The 19,938-nt window shown below is 38.5% G+C and overlaps 1 protein-coding gene across 1 annotated transcript in view; it reads left to right on the top strand.

The window, feature by feature from the left end:
* LOC123554817 (histone demethylase UTY-like) overlaps positions 1-19,938 on the top strand; it is a 473,287-nt gene that overhangs the window by 180,005 nt on the left and 273,344 nt on the right. Inside the window, exon 8 of the mRNA XM_045345168.2 lies at positions 18,665-18,699. Coding sequence (XP_045201103.2) covers positions 18,665-18,699 — 35 coding nt within the window. The remainder of the gene's footprint in view (positions 1-18,664; positions 18,700-19,938) is intronic.

Genomic DNA, 19,938 nt, shown 5'->3' with positions numbered 1-19,938 from the left:
CCACAGTGTTGTGTACCGAAATGAAATATTGCCAACCATTGATTTATGACCTTGAAGGAATAATCTTGAAATATGGAACATTCAAATAATGGCTCATATGGTGGAGCGACTAAGATCACTATGTGATTTCTTGTTTAAGATATAGCCTTGAAATTTAGGTGGCATGTACTAGTTTTTGACATACATCCGAACCTCTTAAAACATGACTGTTCAGTGACACACGAAGTGACCTACTGGACCTATTATGCTCCACCAAGAATGAGGCAATGATATGTTTTTGAAAACCGTTTGCTGTATCTGATTGTTCAAGGTCTGGGTCAGTCATGTATTCTGTTGTAGCTAATTTTCGTGTCAGTTTCCATATCTTTGTTATACGATGGTATGATATTTCAAAATAAACTGTTGCATGAGTGTGTATGTCCAACTGGATATGTACGATGGTGTTTTCTAAGTGCGCAATGACCACTAAAAGAGTCCAGAGTCGAGCTCAAAGGTCAAGGTCACACTTAGACGTTAAAGGATAGTGCATTGATGGCATGTCCGGTCCATATCTTTGTCATCGATGGATGGATTTTCAAATAACTTGGCTTGAATGTGTACCACAGTAAGACGACGTGCAGTGCGCAAGACCCAGGTCCGTAGCTCAAACGTCAAGGTCACACTTAGACGTTAAAGGATAGTGCATTGATGGGCGTGTCCGGTCCATATCTTTGTCATTGATGGATGGATTTTCAAATAACTTGGCATGAATGTGTACCACAGTAAGACGACGTGCAGTGCGCAAGACCCAGGTCCGTAGCTCAAAGGTCAAGGTCACACTTAGACGTTAAAGGATAGTGCATTGATGGGCGTGTCCGGTCCATATCTTTGTCATCGATGGATGGATTTTCAAATAACTTGGCATGAATGTGTACCACAGTAAAACAATGTGTCCTGCGCAAGACCCAGGTTCGTAGCTCAAAGGTCAAGGTCACACTTAGATGTTAAAGGATAGTGCATTGATGGGCGTGTCCGGTCCATATCTTTGTCATCGATGGATGGATTTTCAAATAACTTGGCATGAATGTGTACCACAGTAAGACGACGTGTCACATGCAAGACCCAGGTCCGTAGCTCAAAGGTCAAGGTCACACTTAGACGTTAAAGATCATTTTTCATGATAGTGCATTGATGGGCATGTCCGGTCCATATCTTTGTCATTCATGCATGGATTTTAAAATAACTATGCATGAATGTGTGACACAGTAAGACGATGTGTCGCGCGCAAGACCCAGCTCTGTAGGTCAAAGGTCCTAAACTCTAACATCGGCCATAACTATTCATTCAAAGTGCCATCGGGGGCATGTGTCATCCTACGGAGACAGCTCTTGTTTTCTTAATATTTTAGCATCAGTTTGTCATTTGAAATATATAGCTCCTATTACTCAGGTGAGCGATCCAGGGTCATCATGACCTTCTTATTTTGTTTTTGAAGCTTTAGCAAAGAAATTTGTTCAAGCAAGGAATTTAACTCAGGTGAGCGATATAGGGGCAGCATGGCCCTTTAGTTACTTATACATCTGCTCTGAAACTACTGGTCAGAATAACACTAAATTTGGTCTGTAGCATCCTGGTGAGGTCCTCAATCAAGTTTGTTCAAATGGGGGCACTTGGCCCTTTTTAGGGGCTGCTAGAGCTAAAAATAGAAAACCTTGAAACAACTTCTTCTCATGAACCGCTTGCTGGATCTTCATTAAACTTGGTCTGTAGCATCATTTTAAGGTCCTCTCCAAATTTTGTTCAAATTGGGGCAGTTGCAGGCCTTGACACTAACTTTTTTCAGTGGTGTCCCAGAGGGACCCCTACCTGTAGAATTTGGTGTCCCTCACAAATACATGGGATCCCTGTAGTTTGAAAAGATGAAAATGTATTCAACCAGAACTGCTAGGTCTTGAACCGTATTTATTATCCCCTGCTGATAAAATCGGGAGGTGGGTATTGAAATGGCATTGTCACGTCAGTGCGTCTGTGTGTCCGTCCGCAGCCATTTCTCAGTAACTAGCCGGTAGAATTTCATGAAACTTGAAATATACATGAACCAACATACTGCGATGATGCCCGTCAAGTTTTTTTTGGATTGGTCAATTTCCCTTTTTGGTTTAATGAAAAATGCCCAAAAATGTCCGTCCGCAGCCATTTCTCAGTAACTAGCATGTAGAATTTCATGAAACTTGAAATAAATATGAACCAACATACTGCGATGATGCCCATCAGGTTTTTTTTTATTGGTCAATTTTCCTTAGAGTTATTGCCCTTGATTTAATGAAATATCCACGTCTGCAGCCATTTCTCAGTAACAAGCTGGTAGAATTTCATGAAACTTGAAATAAATATGAACCAACATACTTCGATGATGTCTTTCATTTCTTAGCTCACCTGTCACTAGGGTTGCATACCGGTTCCCAGTATCGGTACCGTACTGAATAATCACTTCGTAAAGTACCGATATATACCGTTTCGTAAAGAACCGGTTCCGATTCCGGTATTTCCATAAAAGTAAATAAACAAAATAATTACCAAATCGGCGGCAAAAGAAAGCAGAAAATAAGCAAATAGTATTTGAAACACAGTAATAACGTGATCGACATTGTTTACTGTGACACCGCTCCGAGTAACATGGAGAGCTGGCCTTGCAAATAATTTCGTATGCTAGATAAATTATTATCATAAAAAACTTCTTTTCCCGTCGTTTTAAACTATGTAAATCAACTTAATTGCAAAATATACTACACTTTTTTGCTCTTTGTCATATTCTATCAAAACAAATGAAAAAAAAATTATTTTAATAAAAAGTTACGAAACTAAGCTGTAACCTACGTAAACAAGTCATCGGTTTTTGCGAACTAATAGAAATACATTATTGCTTGTTGTTTCAGGCGTTTTGAGGGTTATTTGTCCTGAAAATTGTGTTGAAAAAATTGTTGCAATTTAAATACAGTACTAGTTAACCTGGTTGAAGATTTATCATGAGTGACAACAAGTCTGACTTGTTAAATGGGTTATTTGAAAGCTAGTAAGTGTTGATTTTCACAGTTCTCCTCAGTGCAGAGCAAGCATTAAGTTAACACAGTCAGTGAGTCCTAGATTTAAATTGCACAGTGAGCGACGTATCTACTCCTTTTTTATTTTGGAAAACTCTAGTTTGTAAAATATGTTGTTTTTTTTTACTCTTTCATAGTTTTAATACAACATCAAATTAACAGACTTAAAATGTTTATATATCAAAGCAAATTTTCCTGTATAACTACTTAAAAGGGGGTATTTAATACTAACCAAATCATTGCTTATGTGATATACTTCAAAGCTTGGTATTGGTATCGGTATCGTTAAAAATACCGTATCGTTTCGTTGGTATCGGTATCGGACCGCTTCGTCCTTAAAGATATCCAACCCTACCTGTCACATAGAGACAAGGTGAGCTTTTGTGATCACCCTTCGTCCGTCGTCCGTCCGTCCGTCAACAGTTTCTTGTCTGCACGATAGTGGTTTCATTTATGATTTTATTTTAACCAAACTTGCACAGAACTTGTATCACCATAAGATCTGGATTCCTTTCTTGAACTGGCCAGATCCCATTATGGGTTCCAGAGTTCCGGACCCTGAAAGGCCCAGAATTAGCTATTTTGAGCTTGTCTGCACAATAGCAGCTTCATTTAGGATTTGATTTTTTAACCAAACTTGCACACAACTTGTATCACCATAAGATCTTGGTTCCTTTCTTGAACTGGCCAGATTTCTTTATGGGTTCCAGAGTGATGGCCCCTGAAAGGGCCAGATTAGCTATTTTGACCTTGTCTGCACAATAGCAGCTTCATTTTTCATTTCAATTTTATCAAACTTGCACAAAACTTGTGTCACAATAAGATCTCGGTTCTTTTCTTGAACTGGCCAGATCCCATTATGGGTTCCAGAGTTATAGCCCCTGAAATGGCCAAAATTAGCTATTTTGACTTTGTCTGCACAATAGCAGCTTCATTTATGATTTGATTTTAACCAAACTTGCACACAACTTGTATCACCACATGATCTTGGTTCCTTTCTTGAACTGGCCAGATTCCATTATGAGTTCCAGAGTTATGGCCCCTGATAGGGCCAGAATTAGCTATTTTGACCTTGTCTGCACAATAGCAGCTTCATTTATGATTTGAATTGAATCAAACTTGCAGAAAACTTGTGTCACCATAAGATCTTGGTTCCTTTCTTGAACTGGCCAGGTCCCTTAATGGGTTCCAGAGTTATGGCCCCTGAAAGGACCAAAATTAGCTATTTTGACCTTGTCTGCACAATAGCAGCTTCATTTATGATTTTATTTTAACCAAACTTGAACACAACTTGTATCACCATAAGATCTCAATTTCTTTTTATACACCCGAAGGGATGTATTATGTTACCACCTTGGTGTCTGTCTATCTGTCTATCTGTTGGTTAGCAATTTCCCTTCCACTCTGTAACTCTTGAACCCCTTGAAGGATTTCAAAGAAACCTGACACAAATGTTCACCTCATCGAAACGACATGCAGAGGGCATGTTTCGGATTGCTCACTTCAAGGTCAAGGACACACTTAGGGGTCAAAGGTCATATGTCTTTGTTTTGTGTGTATATTGCTCTGCATTTGTGTTGCATTGCAGTGCTCTTGTTTTTAATTGGCAAATCCTTCTTTTGTTCACTTACAATAATTTTTTTTAATTATTTCCCTTTTATGTTACTATAAATAGCTTATTTAGTAACTTTTATTAGCTCACCTGTCACATAGTGACAAGGTGAGCTTTTGTGATCATCCGTCGTCAGTCCGTGCGAGCGTGCGTCCGTGCTTCAACAATTTCTTGTCTGCACAATAGTGGTTTCATTTAAGACTTTATTTTAACCAAACTTGCACACAACTTGTATCACCATAAGATCTCAGTTCCTTTCTTGAACTGGCCAGATCCCATTATGGGTTCTAGAGTTATGGCCCCTGAAAGGGCCAAAATTAGCTATTTTGACCTTGTCTGCACAATAGCAGATTTATTAGCTCACCTGTCACATAGTGACAAGGTGAGCTTTTGTGATCACCCTTCGTCCGTCGTCAGTCCGTCCGTCCGGCTGTGCGTGCGTGCGTCAACAATTTCTTGTCTGCACGATAGTGGTTTTATTTATGATTTTATTTTAACCAAACTTGCATATAACTTGTATCACCATAAGATCTCGGTTCCTTTCTTGAACTGGCCAAATCCCATTATGGGTTCCAGAGTTATGGCTCCTGAAAGGGCAGAAATTAGCTATTTTGACCTTGTCTGCACAATAGCAGCTTGATTTATAACTTGATTTTTACCAAACCGGCACACAACTTGTATCACCATAAGATCTTGGTTCCTTTTTTGAACTTGCCTGATTCCATTATGGGTTCCAGAGTTATGGCCCCTGAAAGGGCCAGAATTAGCTATTTTGACCTTGTCTGCATAATAGCAGCTTCATTTATGATTTGAATTTAATTAAACTTGCACAAAACTTGTGTCACCATAAGATCTTGGTTCCTTTTTTAAACCGGCCAGATCCCATAATGGGTTTCCTTAGTTATGGCTCCTGAAAGGGCCAAAATTAGCTCTTTTGACCTTGTCTGCACAATAGCAGCTTCATTTATGATTTGATTTTAACCAAACTTGCACACAACTTCTGGCCTGTTTCATCGGGCCCTAAAGGGTGTTTCTCTTGTTGCTCTGTCTTCTGAAAAGGCATTGAGTACATACGTTTTTGGTTCTTAAGGTTTGCTTTTTATATATTTATACACGAGCATTTTTAGCTCACCTATCACAAAGTGACAAGGTGAGCTTTTGTGATCGCGCGGTGTCCGTCGTCCGTGCGTCCGTAAACTTTTGCTTGTGACCACTCTAGAGGTCACATTTTTCATGGGATCTTTATGAAAGTTGGTCAGAATGTTCACCTTGATGATATCTAGGTCAAGTTCGAAACTGGGTCACGTGCCTTCAAAAACTAGGTCAGTAGGTCTAAAAATAAATAAAACCTTGTGACCTCTCTAGAGGCCATATTTTTCACAAAATCTTCTTGAAAATTGGTCAGAATGTTCACCTTGATAATATCTAGGTCAAGTTTGAAAGTGGGTTACGTGCCTTCAAAAACTAGGTCAGCAGGTCTAAAAATAGAAAAACCTTGTGACCTCTCTAGAGGCCATATATTTCACAAGATCTTCATGAAAATTGGTCAGAACGTTCATCTTGATGATATCTAGGTCAAGTTCGAAACTGGGTCACGTGCCATCAAAAACTAGGTCAGTAGGTCAAATAATAGAAAAACCTTGTGACCTCTCTAAAGGCCATATTTTTCAAGGGATTTGTATGAAAGTTGGTCTGAATGTTCATCTTGATGATATCTAGGTCAAGTTCGAAACTGGGTCACATGCGGTCAAAAACTAGGTCAGTAGGTCTAAAAATAGAAAAACCTTGTGACCTCTCTAGAGGCCATATATTTCATGAGATCTTCATGAAAATTGGTCAGAATGTTCACCTTGATGATATCTAGGTCAAGTTCGAAACTGGGTCACGTGCCATCAAAAAGTAGGTCAGTAAGTCAAATAATAGAAAAACCTTGTGACCTCTCTAGAGGCCATATTTTTCATGGGATCTGTATGAAAGTTGGTCTGAATGTTTGTCTTGATGATATCTAGGTCAAGTTCAAAAGTGGGTCACGTGCCTTCAAAAACTAGGTCAGTAGGTCAAATAATAGAGAGACCTTGTGACCTCTCTAAAGGCCATATTTTTCATGGGATCTGTATGAAAATTGGTCTGAATGTTCATCTTGATAATATCTAGTTCAAATTCGAAACAGGGTCATGTGCAGTCAAAAACAAGGTCAGTAGGTCTAAAAATAGAAAAACCATGTGACCTCTCTAGAGGCCATACTTGTGAATGGATCTCCATAAAAATTGGTCAGAATGTTCACCTTGATGATATCTAGGTCAAGTTTGAAACTGGGTCACGTGCCTTAAAAAACTAGGTCAGTAGGTCAAATAATAAAAAACATTGTGACCTCTCTAGAGGCCATACTTTTCATGGGATCTGTATGAAAGTTGGTCTGAATGTTCATCTTGATGATATCTAGGTCAAGTTCGAAACTGGGTCAGCTGCGGTCGAAAACTAGGTCAGTAGGTCTAAAATTATTAAAATCATTTGACCTCTCTAGAGGCCATATTTTTCATGAGATCTTCATGAAAATTAGTGAGAATGTTCACCTTGATGATATCTAGGTAAAGTTCAAAACAGGGTCACGTACCTTCGAAAACTAGGTCAGTAGGTCACATAATAGAAAAACCTTGTGACCTCTCTAGAGACCATATTTTTCAATGGATCTTCATGAAAATTGGTCAGAATTTTTTATCTTGATAATATCTAGGTCAAGTTCAAAACTGGGTCACATGAGCTCAAAAACTAGGTCACTATGTCAAATAATAGAAAAAACGACGTCATACTCTAAACTGGGTCATATGGGAAGAGGTGAGCGATTCAGGACCATCATGGTCCTCTTGTTGTGTTTTACATGCCATGCCTTTTCGTTTCCATTACGTGTGTTAGAGATTCACCTGGAGGGGATTACTTTTATTTACACTGTCTCATGTCTTTGGAACATGGTGGGGGTAAGAGTGAGGTTGGGTGCGCACCATAAACCGGTTTAAGCTCCCCAGTGGTGTTTTTGCCACTGACCGTTCCAAGGCGGTGCCTCACTGTGTTCCTTTGTTCGTTTTGTCCTTGTGTGTTGACTTTGTGTGCACGCGTGTGTGTATGCTTATTGTTCGTCTTGTCCTTATGTGTTGGCTTTGAGTGTGTGTGTGTGTGTGTGTGTGTGTGTGTTGTTCGTTTTGTCCTGATGTGTAAGCTTTGAGTGTGTGTGTCGTGCACACGTTTGCGTGCTGGAGGGTTCGTTTTGAGGAGGCTGCGCTTTTGGTGCGTGGCACTCCCTGTTTGATATTTTTCTTTGTTTGTATTACCACAAGATCTTGGTTCCTTTCTTGAACTGGCCAGATTCCATCATGGGTTCCAGAGTTATGGCCCCTTAAAGGTCCAAAATTTGCTATTTTGGCTTTTGCAGCCATATAGATACTTCATTTATGGTTTTATTTGATACAAACTTCCAAAATATCTTCAGGAACAATAAATCTTGGATTCCATGACAAATCAGATCCAATCTTAGTTTCCAGAGTTATTTTATATCTGATTACCTCCCCTGATTGTAATCAAAATGGATTTATATATCAGTTAGTACTTATAGGAATTATTTGAAATTTTATTATTGTCATTAGTTGGACTGAGCCAATCAGGGTAGATAACTATGGACTGATTTTATGTCAAATTACCTCCCTTTATTTCAAATTAAAATGGGTATATCTCTGTAACTAATGAAGATACTGATCTGAAATTTCATTTATGTCAACAGATTTATTTGGCAGATCCTTCTTTTGTTCACTAACAATAATGTTTTTTTTAATTACTTCCCTTTTACGTTACTATAAATAGCTTATTTTTAGTAACATTTTTATTATTGGCTGTAGGGAAAAACAGAGACCACTTCTCTGTGGTACAACATGGATGGTACCTCCAATTTTAGGTGTATTTTGACATATCTGTACCTTTTAAGAATTTTTTTTCTGTTTGGTTAAATTTCTTCCCTTTGTTGTTCCTGTCCTTTGGACTTACATATTTTTTCTAAGGACCTTCTTGTCCTCAAGTACAATGATAACAGGTGAGCGATGTAGGGCCATTATGTCCCTCTTGTTTATGATTTGATTTTTACCAAACTTGCACACAACTTGTATCGCCACAATATCTCGGTTTCTTTCTTGAACTGGCCAGATCCCATTATGGGTTCCAGAGTTATGCCCCTGAAAGGCCCAAAATTAGCTATTTTGACCTTGTCTGCACAATAGCAGCTTTATTTATCATTTGATTTTTACCAAACTTGCACAAATCTTGTGTCACAATAAGATCTCGGTTCCTTTCTTGAACTGGCCAGCTTTCGTTATGGGTTCCAGAGTTATGGCCCCGGAAAGAGCCAAAATTAGCTATTTTGACGTTGTCTGCACAATAGCAGCTTCATTTATGATTTAAATTTAATCAAACTTGCACGAAACTTGTGTCACAGTAAGATCTCGGTTCTTTGTTGAACCGGCCAGATCCCATAATGGTTTCCAGAGTTATGGCCCCTGAAAGGGCCAAAATTAGCTATTTTGACCTTGTCTGCACAATAGCAGCTTCATTTATGATTTGATTTTAACCAAACTTGCACACAACTTGTATCACCACAATATCTCGATGCCTTTTTTGAACTGGCGAGATTCCTTTATGGGTTCCAGAGTTATGGTCCCTGAAAGGGCCAGAATTAGCTATTTTGACATTGTCTGCACAATAGCAGCTTCATTTAGGATTTGATTTGAACCAAACTTGCACACAACTTGTATCACCATAAGATCTAGATTCCTTTTTATACGCTCAAAGGGACGTATTATGTTATCGCTTTGGTGTCCATCTGTCTGTCTGTCTGTTGGTTAGCAATTTCCCTTCCGCTCTGTAACTCTTGAACCCCTTGAAGGATTTCAAAGAAACCTGACACAAATATTCACCGCATCGAAACGACATGCTGAGCGCATGTTGCGGATAAACTTCAAGGTCAAGGTCACACTTAGGCTCAAAGGTCATATTACTTTGTTCCATGGTTATATTGCTCTGCATTTGTGTTACATTGCAGTGCTCTTGTTTTTATTTGGCAGATCCATCTTTTGTTCACTTACAGTACTTTTTAGCTCACCTGTCATGTAGTGACAGGGTGAGCTTTTGTGATCGCCATTCGTCCGTCGTCTGTCCACAATTTCTTGTCTGCAAGATAGTGGTTTCATTTATGATTTTATTTTAACCAAACTTGCACACAACTTGTATCACCATAAGATTTTGGTTCCTTTCTTGAACTGGCCAGATCCCATTATGGGTTCCAGAGTTATGGCCCCTGTAAGGGCCAGAATTAGCTATTTTGACCTTGTCTGCACAATAGCAACTTTATTTATGATTTGATTTTTACCAAACTTGCACACAACTTGTATCACCATAAGATCTTGGTTCCTTTCTTGAACTGGCCAGATTCCGTAATGGATTCCAGAGTTATGGCCCCTCAAAGGGCCAAAATTAGCTATTTTGACCTTGTCTGCACAATAGCAGCTTCATTTATGATTTGAATGTAATCAAACTTGCACAAAACTTGTGTTACCATAAGATCTCGTTTCCTTTCTTGAACCAGCCAGATCCCTTAATGGGTTTCAGAGTTATGGCCCCTGAAATGGCCAAAATTAGCTATTTTGACCCTGTCTGCAATAGCAGCTTCATTTATGATTTGATTTTAACCAAACTTGCACACAACTTGTATCACCACAAGATCTGGATTCCTTTCTTGAACTTGCCAGATTCCATTATGGGTTCCAGAGTTATGGCCCCTGATAGGGCCAGAATTAGCTATTTTGACCTTGTCTGCACAATAGCAGCTTCATTTATGATTTGAATTTAAACAAACTTGCACAAAAACTTGTGTCACCATAAGATCTTGGTTCCTTTCTTGAACTGGCCAGATCCCTTAATGGGTTCCAGAGTTATGGCCCCTGAAAGAGCCAAAATTAGCTATTTTGACTTTGTCTGCACAATTATGAGCAGACTCATTTTTAGCTCGACTATTCGAAGAATAGTCTAGCTATTCTACTCACCCTGGCGTCGGCGTCGGCGTCACACCTTGGTTAAGTTTTTGCATGCAAGTACATACAGCTATCATTTAAAGGCATATAGCTTTGAAACTTATTTATTCTTTTTCTAGGTCAATTACCAACCTCACTGGGTCAAGTTCCATAACTCTAACATGTATTTTGAGCAAATTATGCCCCCTTTTGGACTTAGAAAATTCTGGTTAAAGTTTTACATGCAAGTTACTATCTCCAAAACTAATGTAGATATTGAATTGAAACTTCACATGTGCCTCCGGGGTTATAAAACTATTTGATAACACCAAGTCCCATAACTGTGACCTTCATTTTGGCCAAATTATGCCCCCTTTTTGTCTTAGAAAATTCTGGTTAAAGTTTTGCGTGCAAGTACATACAGCTATTACTAAAAGGCATATAGATTTGAAACTTATTTTTTCTTTTTCTAGATCAATTACCTACCTCACTGGGTCAAGTCCCATAACTCTGACATGTATTTTGGCCAAATTATATCCCCTTTTGGACTTAGAAAATTCTGGTTAAAGTTTTGCGTGCAAGTACATACAGCTATTACTAAAAGGCATATAGATTTGAAACTTATTTTTTCTTTTTCTAGATCAATTACCTACCTCACTGGGTCAAGTCCCATAACTCTGACATGTATTTTGGGCAAATTATGCCCCCTTTTGGACTTGGTCAAATGACTTTGTTTTGTGTGTATATTGCGCTGCATTTGCATTGCATTGCAGTGCTCTTGTTTTTATTTGGCAGATCCTTTTGTTCACTTACAATAATTTTTTATCCCCCGCTGATGAAATCGGGAGGGGGGTATTGAAATGGCGTTGTCCGTGTGTGTGTGCGTGCGTGCGTCCGTCCGCAGCCATTTCTCAGTAACTAGCTGGTAGAATTTCATGAAACTTGAAATAAACATGAATCAACATACTGCGATGATGCCCGTCAAGTTTTTTTTTGGATTGGTCAATTTTCCTTAGAGTTATTGCCCTTGATTTAATGAAAAATGCCCAAAAATGACCGTCCGCAGCCATTTCTCAGTAACTAGCAGGTAGAATTTTATGAAACTTAAAATAAATATGAACCAACATACTGCAATGATGCCCATCAAGTTATTTTTTGGATTGGTCAATTTCCCTTAGAGTTATTGCCCTTGATTAAATGAAAAATCCACATCTGCAGCCATTTCTCAGTAACAAGCTGGTGGAATTTCATGAAACTTAGAATAAATATGAACCAACATACTTCGATGATGTCTGCCATTTTTTTTTTCAATTGGTCAATTTTCCTTAGAGTTATTGCCCTTTAATTGTTGAAAATCTACAGATTTGTACATAACAAACCAACCAATTGGTAGAATTTCATAAAACTTCTTTCATTCTTTTCCATGAACATTTAGTATAAACATGTGAAGTGTGTACCCACACCTGGTCACCACCTGCCTTCGTCACACCTCTCCCCCTCCCAACCCCACCACCCCCCCAAAAAAATAAAAAATTCTTTCCTTTTTATTATTATTATTTTCAAACCTTCCATGAATATTTATCAACATGCAAAGTTGTACTGTTCCCCCACCTCACTCCTCCACCAAGTCATCCCCACCCCCCACCATTTTTTTTTTTTTTTTTTTTCATTTTTAATTTTCTATCAATATTTCAATATTTATAATCAACATCGATGATCAATGACAATCATAATCGATGTTTTGTACCCTCACAAAGTCACCCCTGCTGCCCCCTCTTCCCCAACCAAAAAATAGCATTCATTTTCTGTTAAATTGATTTTGACAAATGAAATTATTTGCTTCTTAGTAATATCCTTAACTTTTTGCCAGATATTTTTTTTTGCCATTCCTGACCACAAACCCTTTTCGGCGGGGGATACCAATTCATCGAATTTGCTTGTTTTTAATTACTTCTCTTTTATGTTACTATAAATAGCTTATTTAGTAACTTTTTTATTATTGGCCGTAGGGAAAAACCGAGATCACTTTCCTGTGGTACAACATGGATGGTACCTCCAATTTATAAGTGTATTTTGACATATCTGTACCTTTAAGAAAATTTCAACTATATTTATGCCCCCCTTCAAGAAGGAGGGGTATATTGTTTTGCAGATGTCGGTCGGTCGGTCGGTCGGTCGGTCGGTCGGTCTGTCGGTCAGTCGGAATGTAGACCAATCCGTTTCCGGATGATAACTCAAGAACGCTTGGGCCTAGGATCATGAAAATTGAAAGGGAGGTTGGTCATCACCAGCAGATGACCCCTATTGATTTTGAGGTCTGTATGTCAAAGGTCAAGGTCACAGTGACCCTGAATAGTAAAATGGTTTCTGGATGATAACTCAAGAACACTTGGGCCTAGGATCATGAAAGTTGATAGGGAGATTGGTAATGACCAGCAAATGACCCCTATTGATTTTGAGGTCAGTATGTTAAAGGTCAAGGTCACAGTGACCCTGAACAGTAAAACGGTTTCCGGATGATAACTCAAGAACGCTTAGGCCTAGGATCACGAAAGTTGATAGGGAGACTTGTCATGACCAGCAGATGACCCCTATTGATTTTGAGGTCAGTATGTCAAAGGTCAAGGTCACAGTGACCAGGAACAGTAAAATGATTTCCAGGCAATATTCAAGAACGCTTGGGCTAGTGTCAGAAAATTGATAGTTAGGTTGGCCATGACCGGCAGATGACCCCTATTCATTTTGAAGTCATTACGTCAAAGGTCAAGGTCACATTGGCCAGGAACAGTTAACGGTTTCTGTCTCTTGTCCAAAACCATAGGAACCTAGGGCTATGATATTTGGTATGTAGCCAAATCTAGTGGTCCTCTACCAAGATTGTTCAGATTATTTCCCTGGGGTCAAATATGGCCCCACCCTGGGGGTCACATGGTTTATATAGACTTATATAGGAAAAACTTTGAAAAACATTTTGTCCAAAACCACAGGGCCTAGGGCTTTGATATTTTGTATATGACATCATCTAGTGGTCCTCTACTAAGATTTTTCAATTATTCCCCTAGGGTCAAATATGGCTCCGCCCTGGGGGGTCACATGGTTACATAGACTTATATAGGGAAAATCTTTGAAAATCTCTTGTCCAAACCACAAGACTATGGTTTTAATATTTTGTAATGTAGCATCTTTAGTGGTTCTCTACCAGTTTGTTCAAATTATCCCTCTAGGGTCAAATATGGCCCGCCCCAGGGTCATATGGTTTTATTAAACTTATATAGGGAAAAACTTAGAATCTTCATGTCCATAACTTACATCATTCAAATTTGGACCACATGTATAAGTTTTGAGTGGCAAAATGAACCTTGACATGAGTTGACCTTGATCTTGACCTAATGACCTACTTTCACATTTCTGTAGCTACAGCCTTCAAATTTGGACCAATGCATAGGTTTGTGTACCGAAAAAAACTTTGACCTTGTTATTGACCTAGTGAGCTACTTTCACATTTTTGAAGGTACAGGCTTCAAATTTGGACCACATGCATAGTTTTTTGTTCCAGAATAAAATTTGACCTTGATTTTGACCCATTCAAAAATGGCTCAGTGGATGGCACCAAGATCACTCTGTAATCTCTTATTAGGTTAATAGGTTAAAGGTCAAGGTCAGATTAAACCAGAATGGTAGAGACTTTTGTTTACAGTGAGCATATATTTTCTGTTCCTTGTGCAATTACTGAATGCATCAAGGGGGGCATTTCGTGTTCGACGAGCTCTTGTTTCTCATGATTCTTTTGATTGATCTTGATTATGATTTTTTGACCTTCTTGTCCTTAAATGCAATGATGACAGGTGAGTGATATAGGGCCATTATGGCCCTCTTGTTTTTAATTACTTCCCTTTTATGTTACTATAAATAGCTTCTTGTTCTTAAGTGCAATGATAACAGGTGAGCGATATAGGGCCATCATGACCCTCTTGTTAGCTTACCTGTCACAATGTGACAAGGTGAGCTTTTGTGATCGCGCGGTGTCCTTTGTCCGTCGTCCGTGCGTGCGTGCGTGCATCCGTAAACTTTTGCTTGTGACCACTCTAGAGGTCACATTTTTCATGGGATCTTTATCAAAGTTGGTCAGAATGTTCATCTTGATGATATCTAGATCAAGAGGCCATATATTTCACAAGATCTTCATGAAAATTGGTCAGAATGTTCACCTTGATGATATCTAGGCCAAGTTCGAAACTGGGTCGAGTGCCATCAAAAACTAGGTCAGTAGGTCTAAAAATAGAAAAACCTTGTGACCTCTCTAGAGGCCATATATTTCAAAAGATCTTCATGAAAATTGGTCAGAACATTCACCTTGATGATATCTAGGTCAAGTTCGAAATTGGGTCACGTGCCTTCAAAAACTAGGTCAGTATGTCAAATAATAGAAAAACTTTGTGACCTCTCTAAAGGCCATATTATTCATGGGATCTGTATGACAGTTGGTCTTAATGTTCATCTTGATGATATCTAGGTCAAGTTCGAAACTGGGTCGCATGTTGTCAAAAACTAGGTCAGTAGGTCTAAAGAAAAACATTATGACCTCTCTAGAGGCCATATATTTCATGAGATCTTCATGAAAATTGGTCAGAATGTTCATCTTGATGATATCTAGGTCAAGAATGAAACTTGATGATGTGCGGTCAAAAACTAGGTCAGTAGGTCTAAAAATAGAAAAACCTTGTGACCTCTCTAGAGGCCATATATTTCATGAGATCTTCATGAAAATTGGTCAGAACGTTCACCTTTATGATATCTAGGTCAAGTTCGAAAGTGGGTCACGTGCCATCAAAAAGTAGGTCAGTAGGTCAGATAATAGAAAAACCTTGGGACCTCTCTTAAGGCAATATTTTTCATGAGATCTGTATGAAAGGTGGTCTGAATGTTCATCTTGATGATATCTAGGTCAAGTTCGAAACAGGGTCATGTGCCGTCAAAAATTAGGTCAGTAGGTCTAAAAATAGAAAAACCTTGTGACCTCTCTAGAGGCCATACTTGTGAATGGATCTCCATAAGAATTGGTCAGAATGTTCATCTTGATGATATCTAGGTCATGTTTGAAAGTGGGTCACATGCCTTCAAAAAGTAGGTCAAATAATGAAAAAACGTTGTGACCTCTCTAGAGGCCATATTTTTCATGAGATCTGTATGAAAGGTGGTCTGAATGTTCATCTTGATGATATGTAGGTCAAGTTTGAAACAGGGTCATGTGCCGTCAAAAACTAGGTCAGTAGGTCTAAAAATAGAAAAACCTTGTGACCTCTCTAGAGGCCATACTTGTGAATGGATCTCCATAAGAATTGGTCAGAATGTTCATCTTGATGATATCTAGGTCATGTTTGAAAGTGGGTCACATGCCTTCAAAAAGTAGGTCAAATAATGAAAAAACGTTGTGACCTCTCTAGAGGCCATATTTTTCATGAGATCTGTATGAAAGTTGGTCTGAATGTTCTTCTTGATGATATCTAGGTCAAGTTTGAAACTGGGTCACGTGCCTTAAATAACTAGGTCAGTAGGTCAAATAATAAAGAAAACTTGTGACCTCTCTCGAGGCCATACTTTTCTTGGGATCTGTATGAAATTTGGTCTGAATGTTCGTCTTGATGATATCTAGGCCAAGTTTGAAACTGGGTCAGCTCCAGTCAAAAACTAGGTCAGTAGGTCTAAAATTAGACAAATCTTTTTTCCTCTCTAGAGGCCATATTTTTCAATGGATCTTCATGAAAATTGATATGAATGTTCACCTTAATGATATCTAGGTCAGTTTCGAAACTGAGTCATGTGCGGTCAAAAAGTAGACCAGTAGATATAAAAATAGAAAAACCTTGTGACCTCTCTAGAGGCCATATTTTTCACAAGATCTTCATGAAAATTAGTGAGAATGTTCACCTTGATGATATCTAGCTAAAGTTCGAAACTGGGTCACGTACCTTCGAAAACTAGGTTAATAGGTCAAATAACAGAAAAACCTTGTGACCTCTCTAGAGACCATATTTTTCAATGGATCTTCATGAAAATTGGTCAGAATTTTTATCTTGATAATATCCAGGTCAAGTTCAAAACTGGGTCACATGAGCTCAAAAACTAGGACACTATGTCATATAATAGAAAAATGACGTCCTACTCAAAACTGGGTCATGTGGGAAGAGGTGAGCGATTCAGGACCATTATGGTCCTCTTGTTTCCCTTTGTTGTTCCTGTCCTTTGTACTTCATCAGTCAAAATTTTGCTCCTATCCTCCTCTGATGTAATCCTTCGGGCATGAAACTACTGGCCTGATTTGAAAATAAATTTATTTGAGGTAACTTTAAGAAAATTTTAGCTATATTTTGTCATAATTCTTTTGATTGATTTTGATTATGATTTTTAGCTCACATTTCACAAAGTGACAAGGTGAACTTTTGTGATCGCGTGGCGTCCGTCGTCCGTGCATGTGTGTGTCCGTCCGTAAATTTTTGCTTGTGACCACTCTAGAGGTCACATTTTTCATGTGATCTTTATGAAATTTGGTCAGAATGTTCATGTTGATGATATCTAGGTCAAGTTCGAAACTTGGTCACGTGTGGTCTAAAACTAGGTCAGTAGGTCTAAAAATAGAAAACCCTTGTGACCTCTCTAGAGGACATAATTTTCAATTGGTCTTCATGAAAATTGGTCAGGATGTTCATCTTGATGATATCTAGGTCAAGTTTGAAACTGGGTCAGGTGCCGTCAAAAACTAGGTCAGTAGGTCAAATAAAAAAAAAGACCTTGTGACCTTTCTAGAGGCCATATTTTTGATGAGATCTGTATGAAAGTTGGTCTGAATGCTCATCTTGATGATATCTAGGTCAAGTTCGAAACCGGGTCAACTGCAGTCAAAAACTAGGTCAGTAGGTCTAAAAATAGAAAAACCTTTTGACCTCTCTCGAGGCCATACTTTTCAATGGATCTTCATGAAAATTGGTCAGAGTGTTCACCTTGATGATATCTAGTTCAAGTTTGAAACTGGGTCATGTGCGGTCAAAAACTAGGTCAGTAGGTCTAAAAATAGAAAAAACTTTTGACCTCTCTAGAGGCCATATTTTTCATGAGATCTTCATGAAAATTGGTGAGAACGTTCACCTTGATGATATCTAGTTGAAGTTGAAAAGTGGGTCACATGCCTTCAAAAACTAGGTCATTAGGTCAAATAATAGAAAAACCTTGTGACCTCTCTAGAGGCCATATTTTTCAATGGATCTTCATGAAAATTGGTCAGAATTTTTTTCCTGATAATATCTAGGTCAAGTTCAAAACTGGGTCATATGAGCTTGGAAACTAGGTCACTTTGTCAAATAATAGAAAAAAATGACGTCATACTCAGTTCAAAACTGGGTCATGTGGGGACAGGTGAGCGATTCAGGACCATCATGGTCCTGTTGTTTGACCTTTGTCTTTAAGTTCAATGATAACAGGTGAGCGATATAGGGCCATTATGGCCCTCTTATTTAAGATACAGCCTTGAAATTTGGATGACATGTACAGTTTTGCACACCGATCTTAAAACTGACCTTGAATATGACCTACTGACCTACTTTGTAATATTTTAGCATCAGTTTGCCATTTTAAACATGTGGATCATATTACTCAGGTGAGCGATTCAGTGTCATCATGACCATCTTGTCTAAGATACAGCCTTGAAATTTTGATGACATGTACAGTTTTGCACACTGATCTTAAAATTGACTTTCAGTGACCATGAATTTGACTTACTGACCTACTTCCTAATATTTTAGCATCAGTTTGCCTTTTAAACTTGTGGCTCATATTACTCAGGTGAGTAATTCAGGGTCATCATGACCCTCTTGTTATATATCTTTTCATATTGATTTTGTAAATTATTTTAATTCTTCTTCTCTTTTCAGTCAAACTTCACATTGCCCACCTTTATGAAGTGCAGGTAATTTATAAGAATAGTAGCTGCATGAGTGAGTTATAGAATCTGTTTTAAACACAGAAAGTCTAAGCTAAGTGTAAATGTGGAAGTACTGTTTCCACAGGTTCAGGGTGAGCTATTAGTATAGGGTGGATGGTACATCGTCCACATTTCTAGCTCACCTGAGCCAAAGGCTCGGAGTGAGCTATTGTGATCGATCACCGTCCGTCCGTCAGGCGTCCGTCCACAGTTTCCTTTAAACAACATCTCCTCCTAAACCACCAAGCCAATTTTGATGAAACTTCACAGGGATGATCCTTGGATGGTCTTTTTAAAAAAATTTTTCAAAGAATTGAATTCCGTACAGAACCCTGGTTGCCATAGAATCTTCTTGTCCAAAACCACAGGGCCTAGGGCTTTGATATCTGGTTTGTAGCATCATCTAGTGGTCCTCTACCAAGATTGTTCAAATTATTACCCTAGGGTCAAATATGGCCCTGCCCTGGGGGTGACATGGTTTATATAGACTGTTATAGGGAAAACTTTGAAAATCTTCTTGTACAAAACCGCATGGCCTAGGGCTTTGATATATGGTATGTAGCATCATCTAGTGGTCCTCTACCAAGATTGTTCAAATTATCCCCCTAGGGTCAAATATGTCAAGTATGTATTTTTCCCAAGATTAGTGCAAAAGTTCCCAAATTAAATTCTGAAAAAAAAAAAGATTCATCAAAATTGCACAAATATTGACCAAATTATGGACAATTTTGGAATGGAAGTATGTTACAGAGGCTGTACAATGTGAAACAAGTGTATGAGAAAGTACTTAAACACATGCTTACTAAATCCTATGGGACTACATGTTTCCCAATTTGGAACATTTACACGTCAAAATTTCCAATTTTGGGGGTATAGGCTATGTTCCCAAATTAGCTAGAAAAAACCCTGTATGAGCAGCATCTAATGAGATTGGTTTTAAATCTTATTTAAGTCTTAAGTAAGGAATAGTCATTAGTACAAAAATGTAGCATTTGAGCCTAGGACCCTCGAACTTGGTATGGAAATTGGCCCTGACTAGGTCAAAAGGGACTGTTATAAGAAAATGTTTATCCTGATGATATTTAATGTGTATGCCTATGTGCTCTATGTCAAAACTTGATCATATCATTTTGAGCAATGGTACTCAGGAGAGCGATACAGGGCCATCATGGCCCTCTTGTTAACCAGGTTTTCAACGAGTTATTAGATTGGGGTAGATGTCGG

The sequence above is a fragment of the Mercenaria mercenaria genome, chromosome 7 (genome assembly GCF_021730395.1).
Source record: "Mercenaria mercenaria strain notata chromosome 7, MADL_Memer_1, whole genome shotgun sequence".
In the NCBI taxonomy this organism is placed as follows: Eukaryota; Metazoa; Mollusca; class Bivalvia; order Venerida; family Veneridae; genus Mercenaria; species Mercenaria mercenaria.
This window is presented reverse-complemented; position numbering and strand designations above follow the sequence as displayed.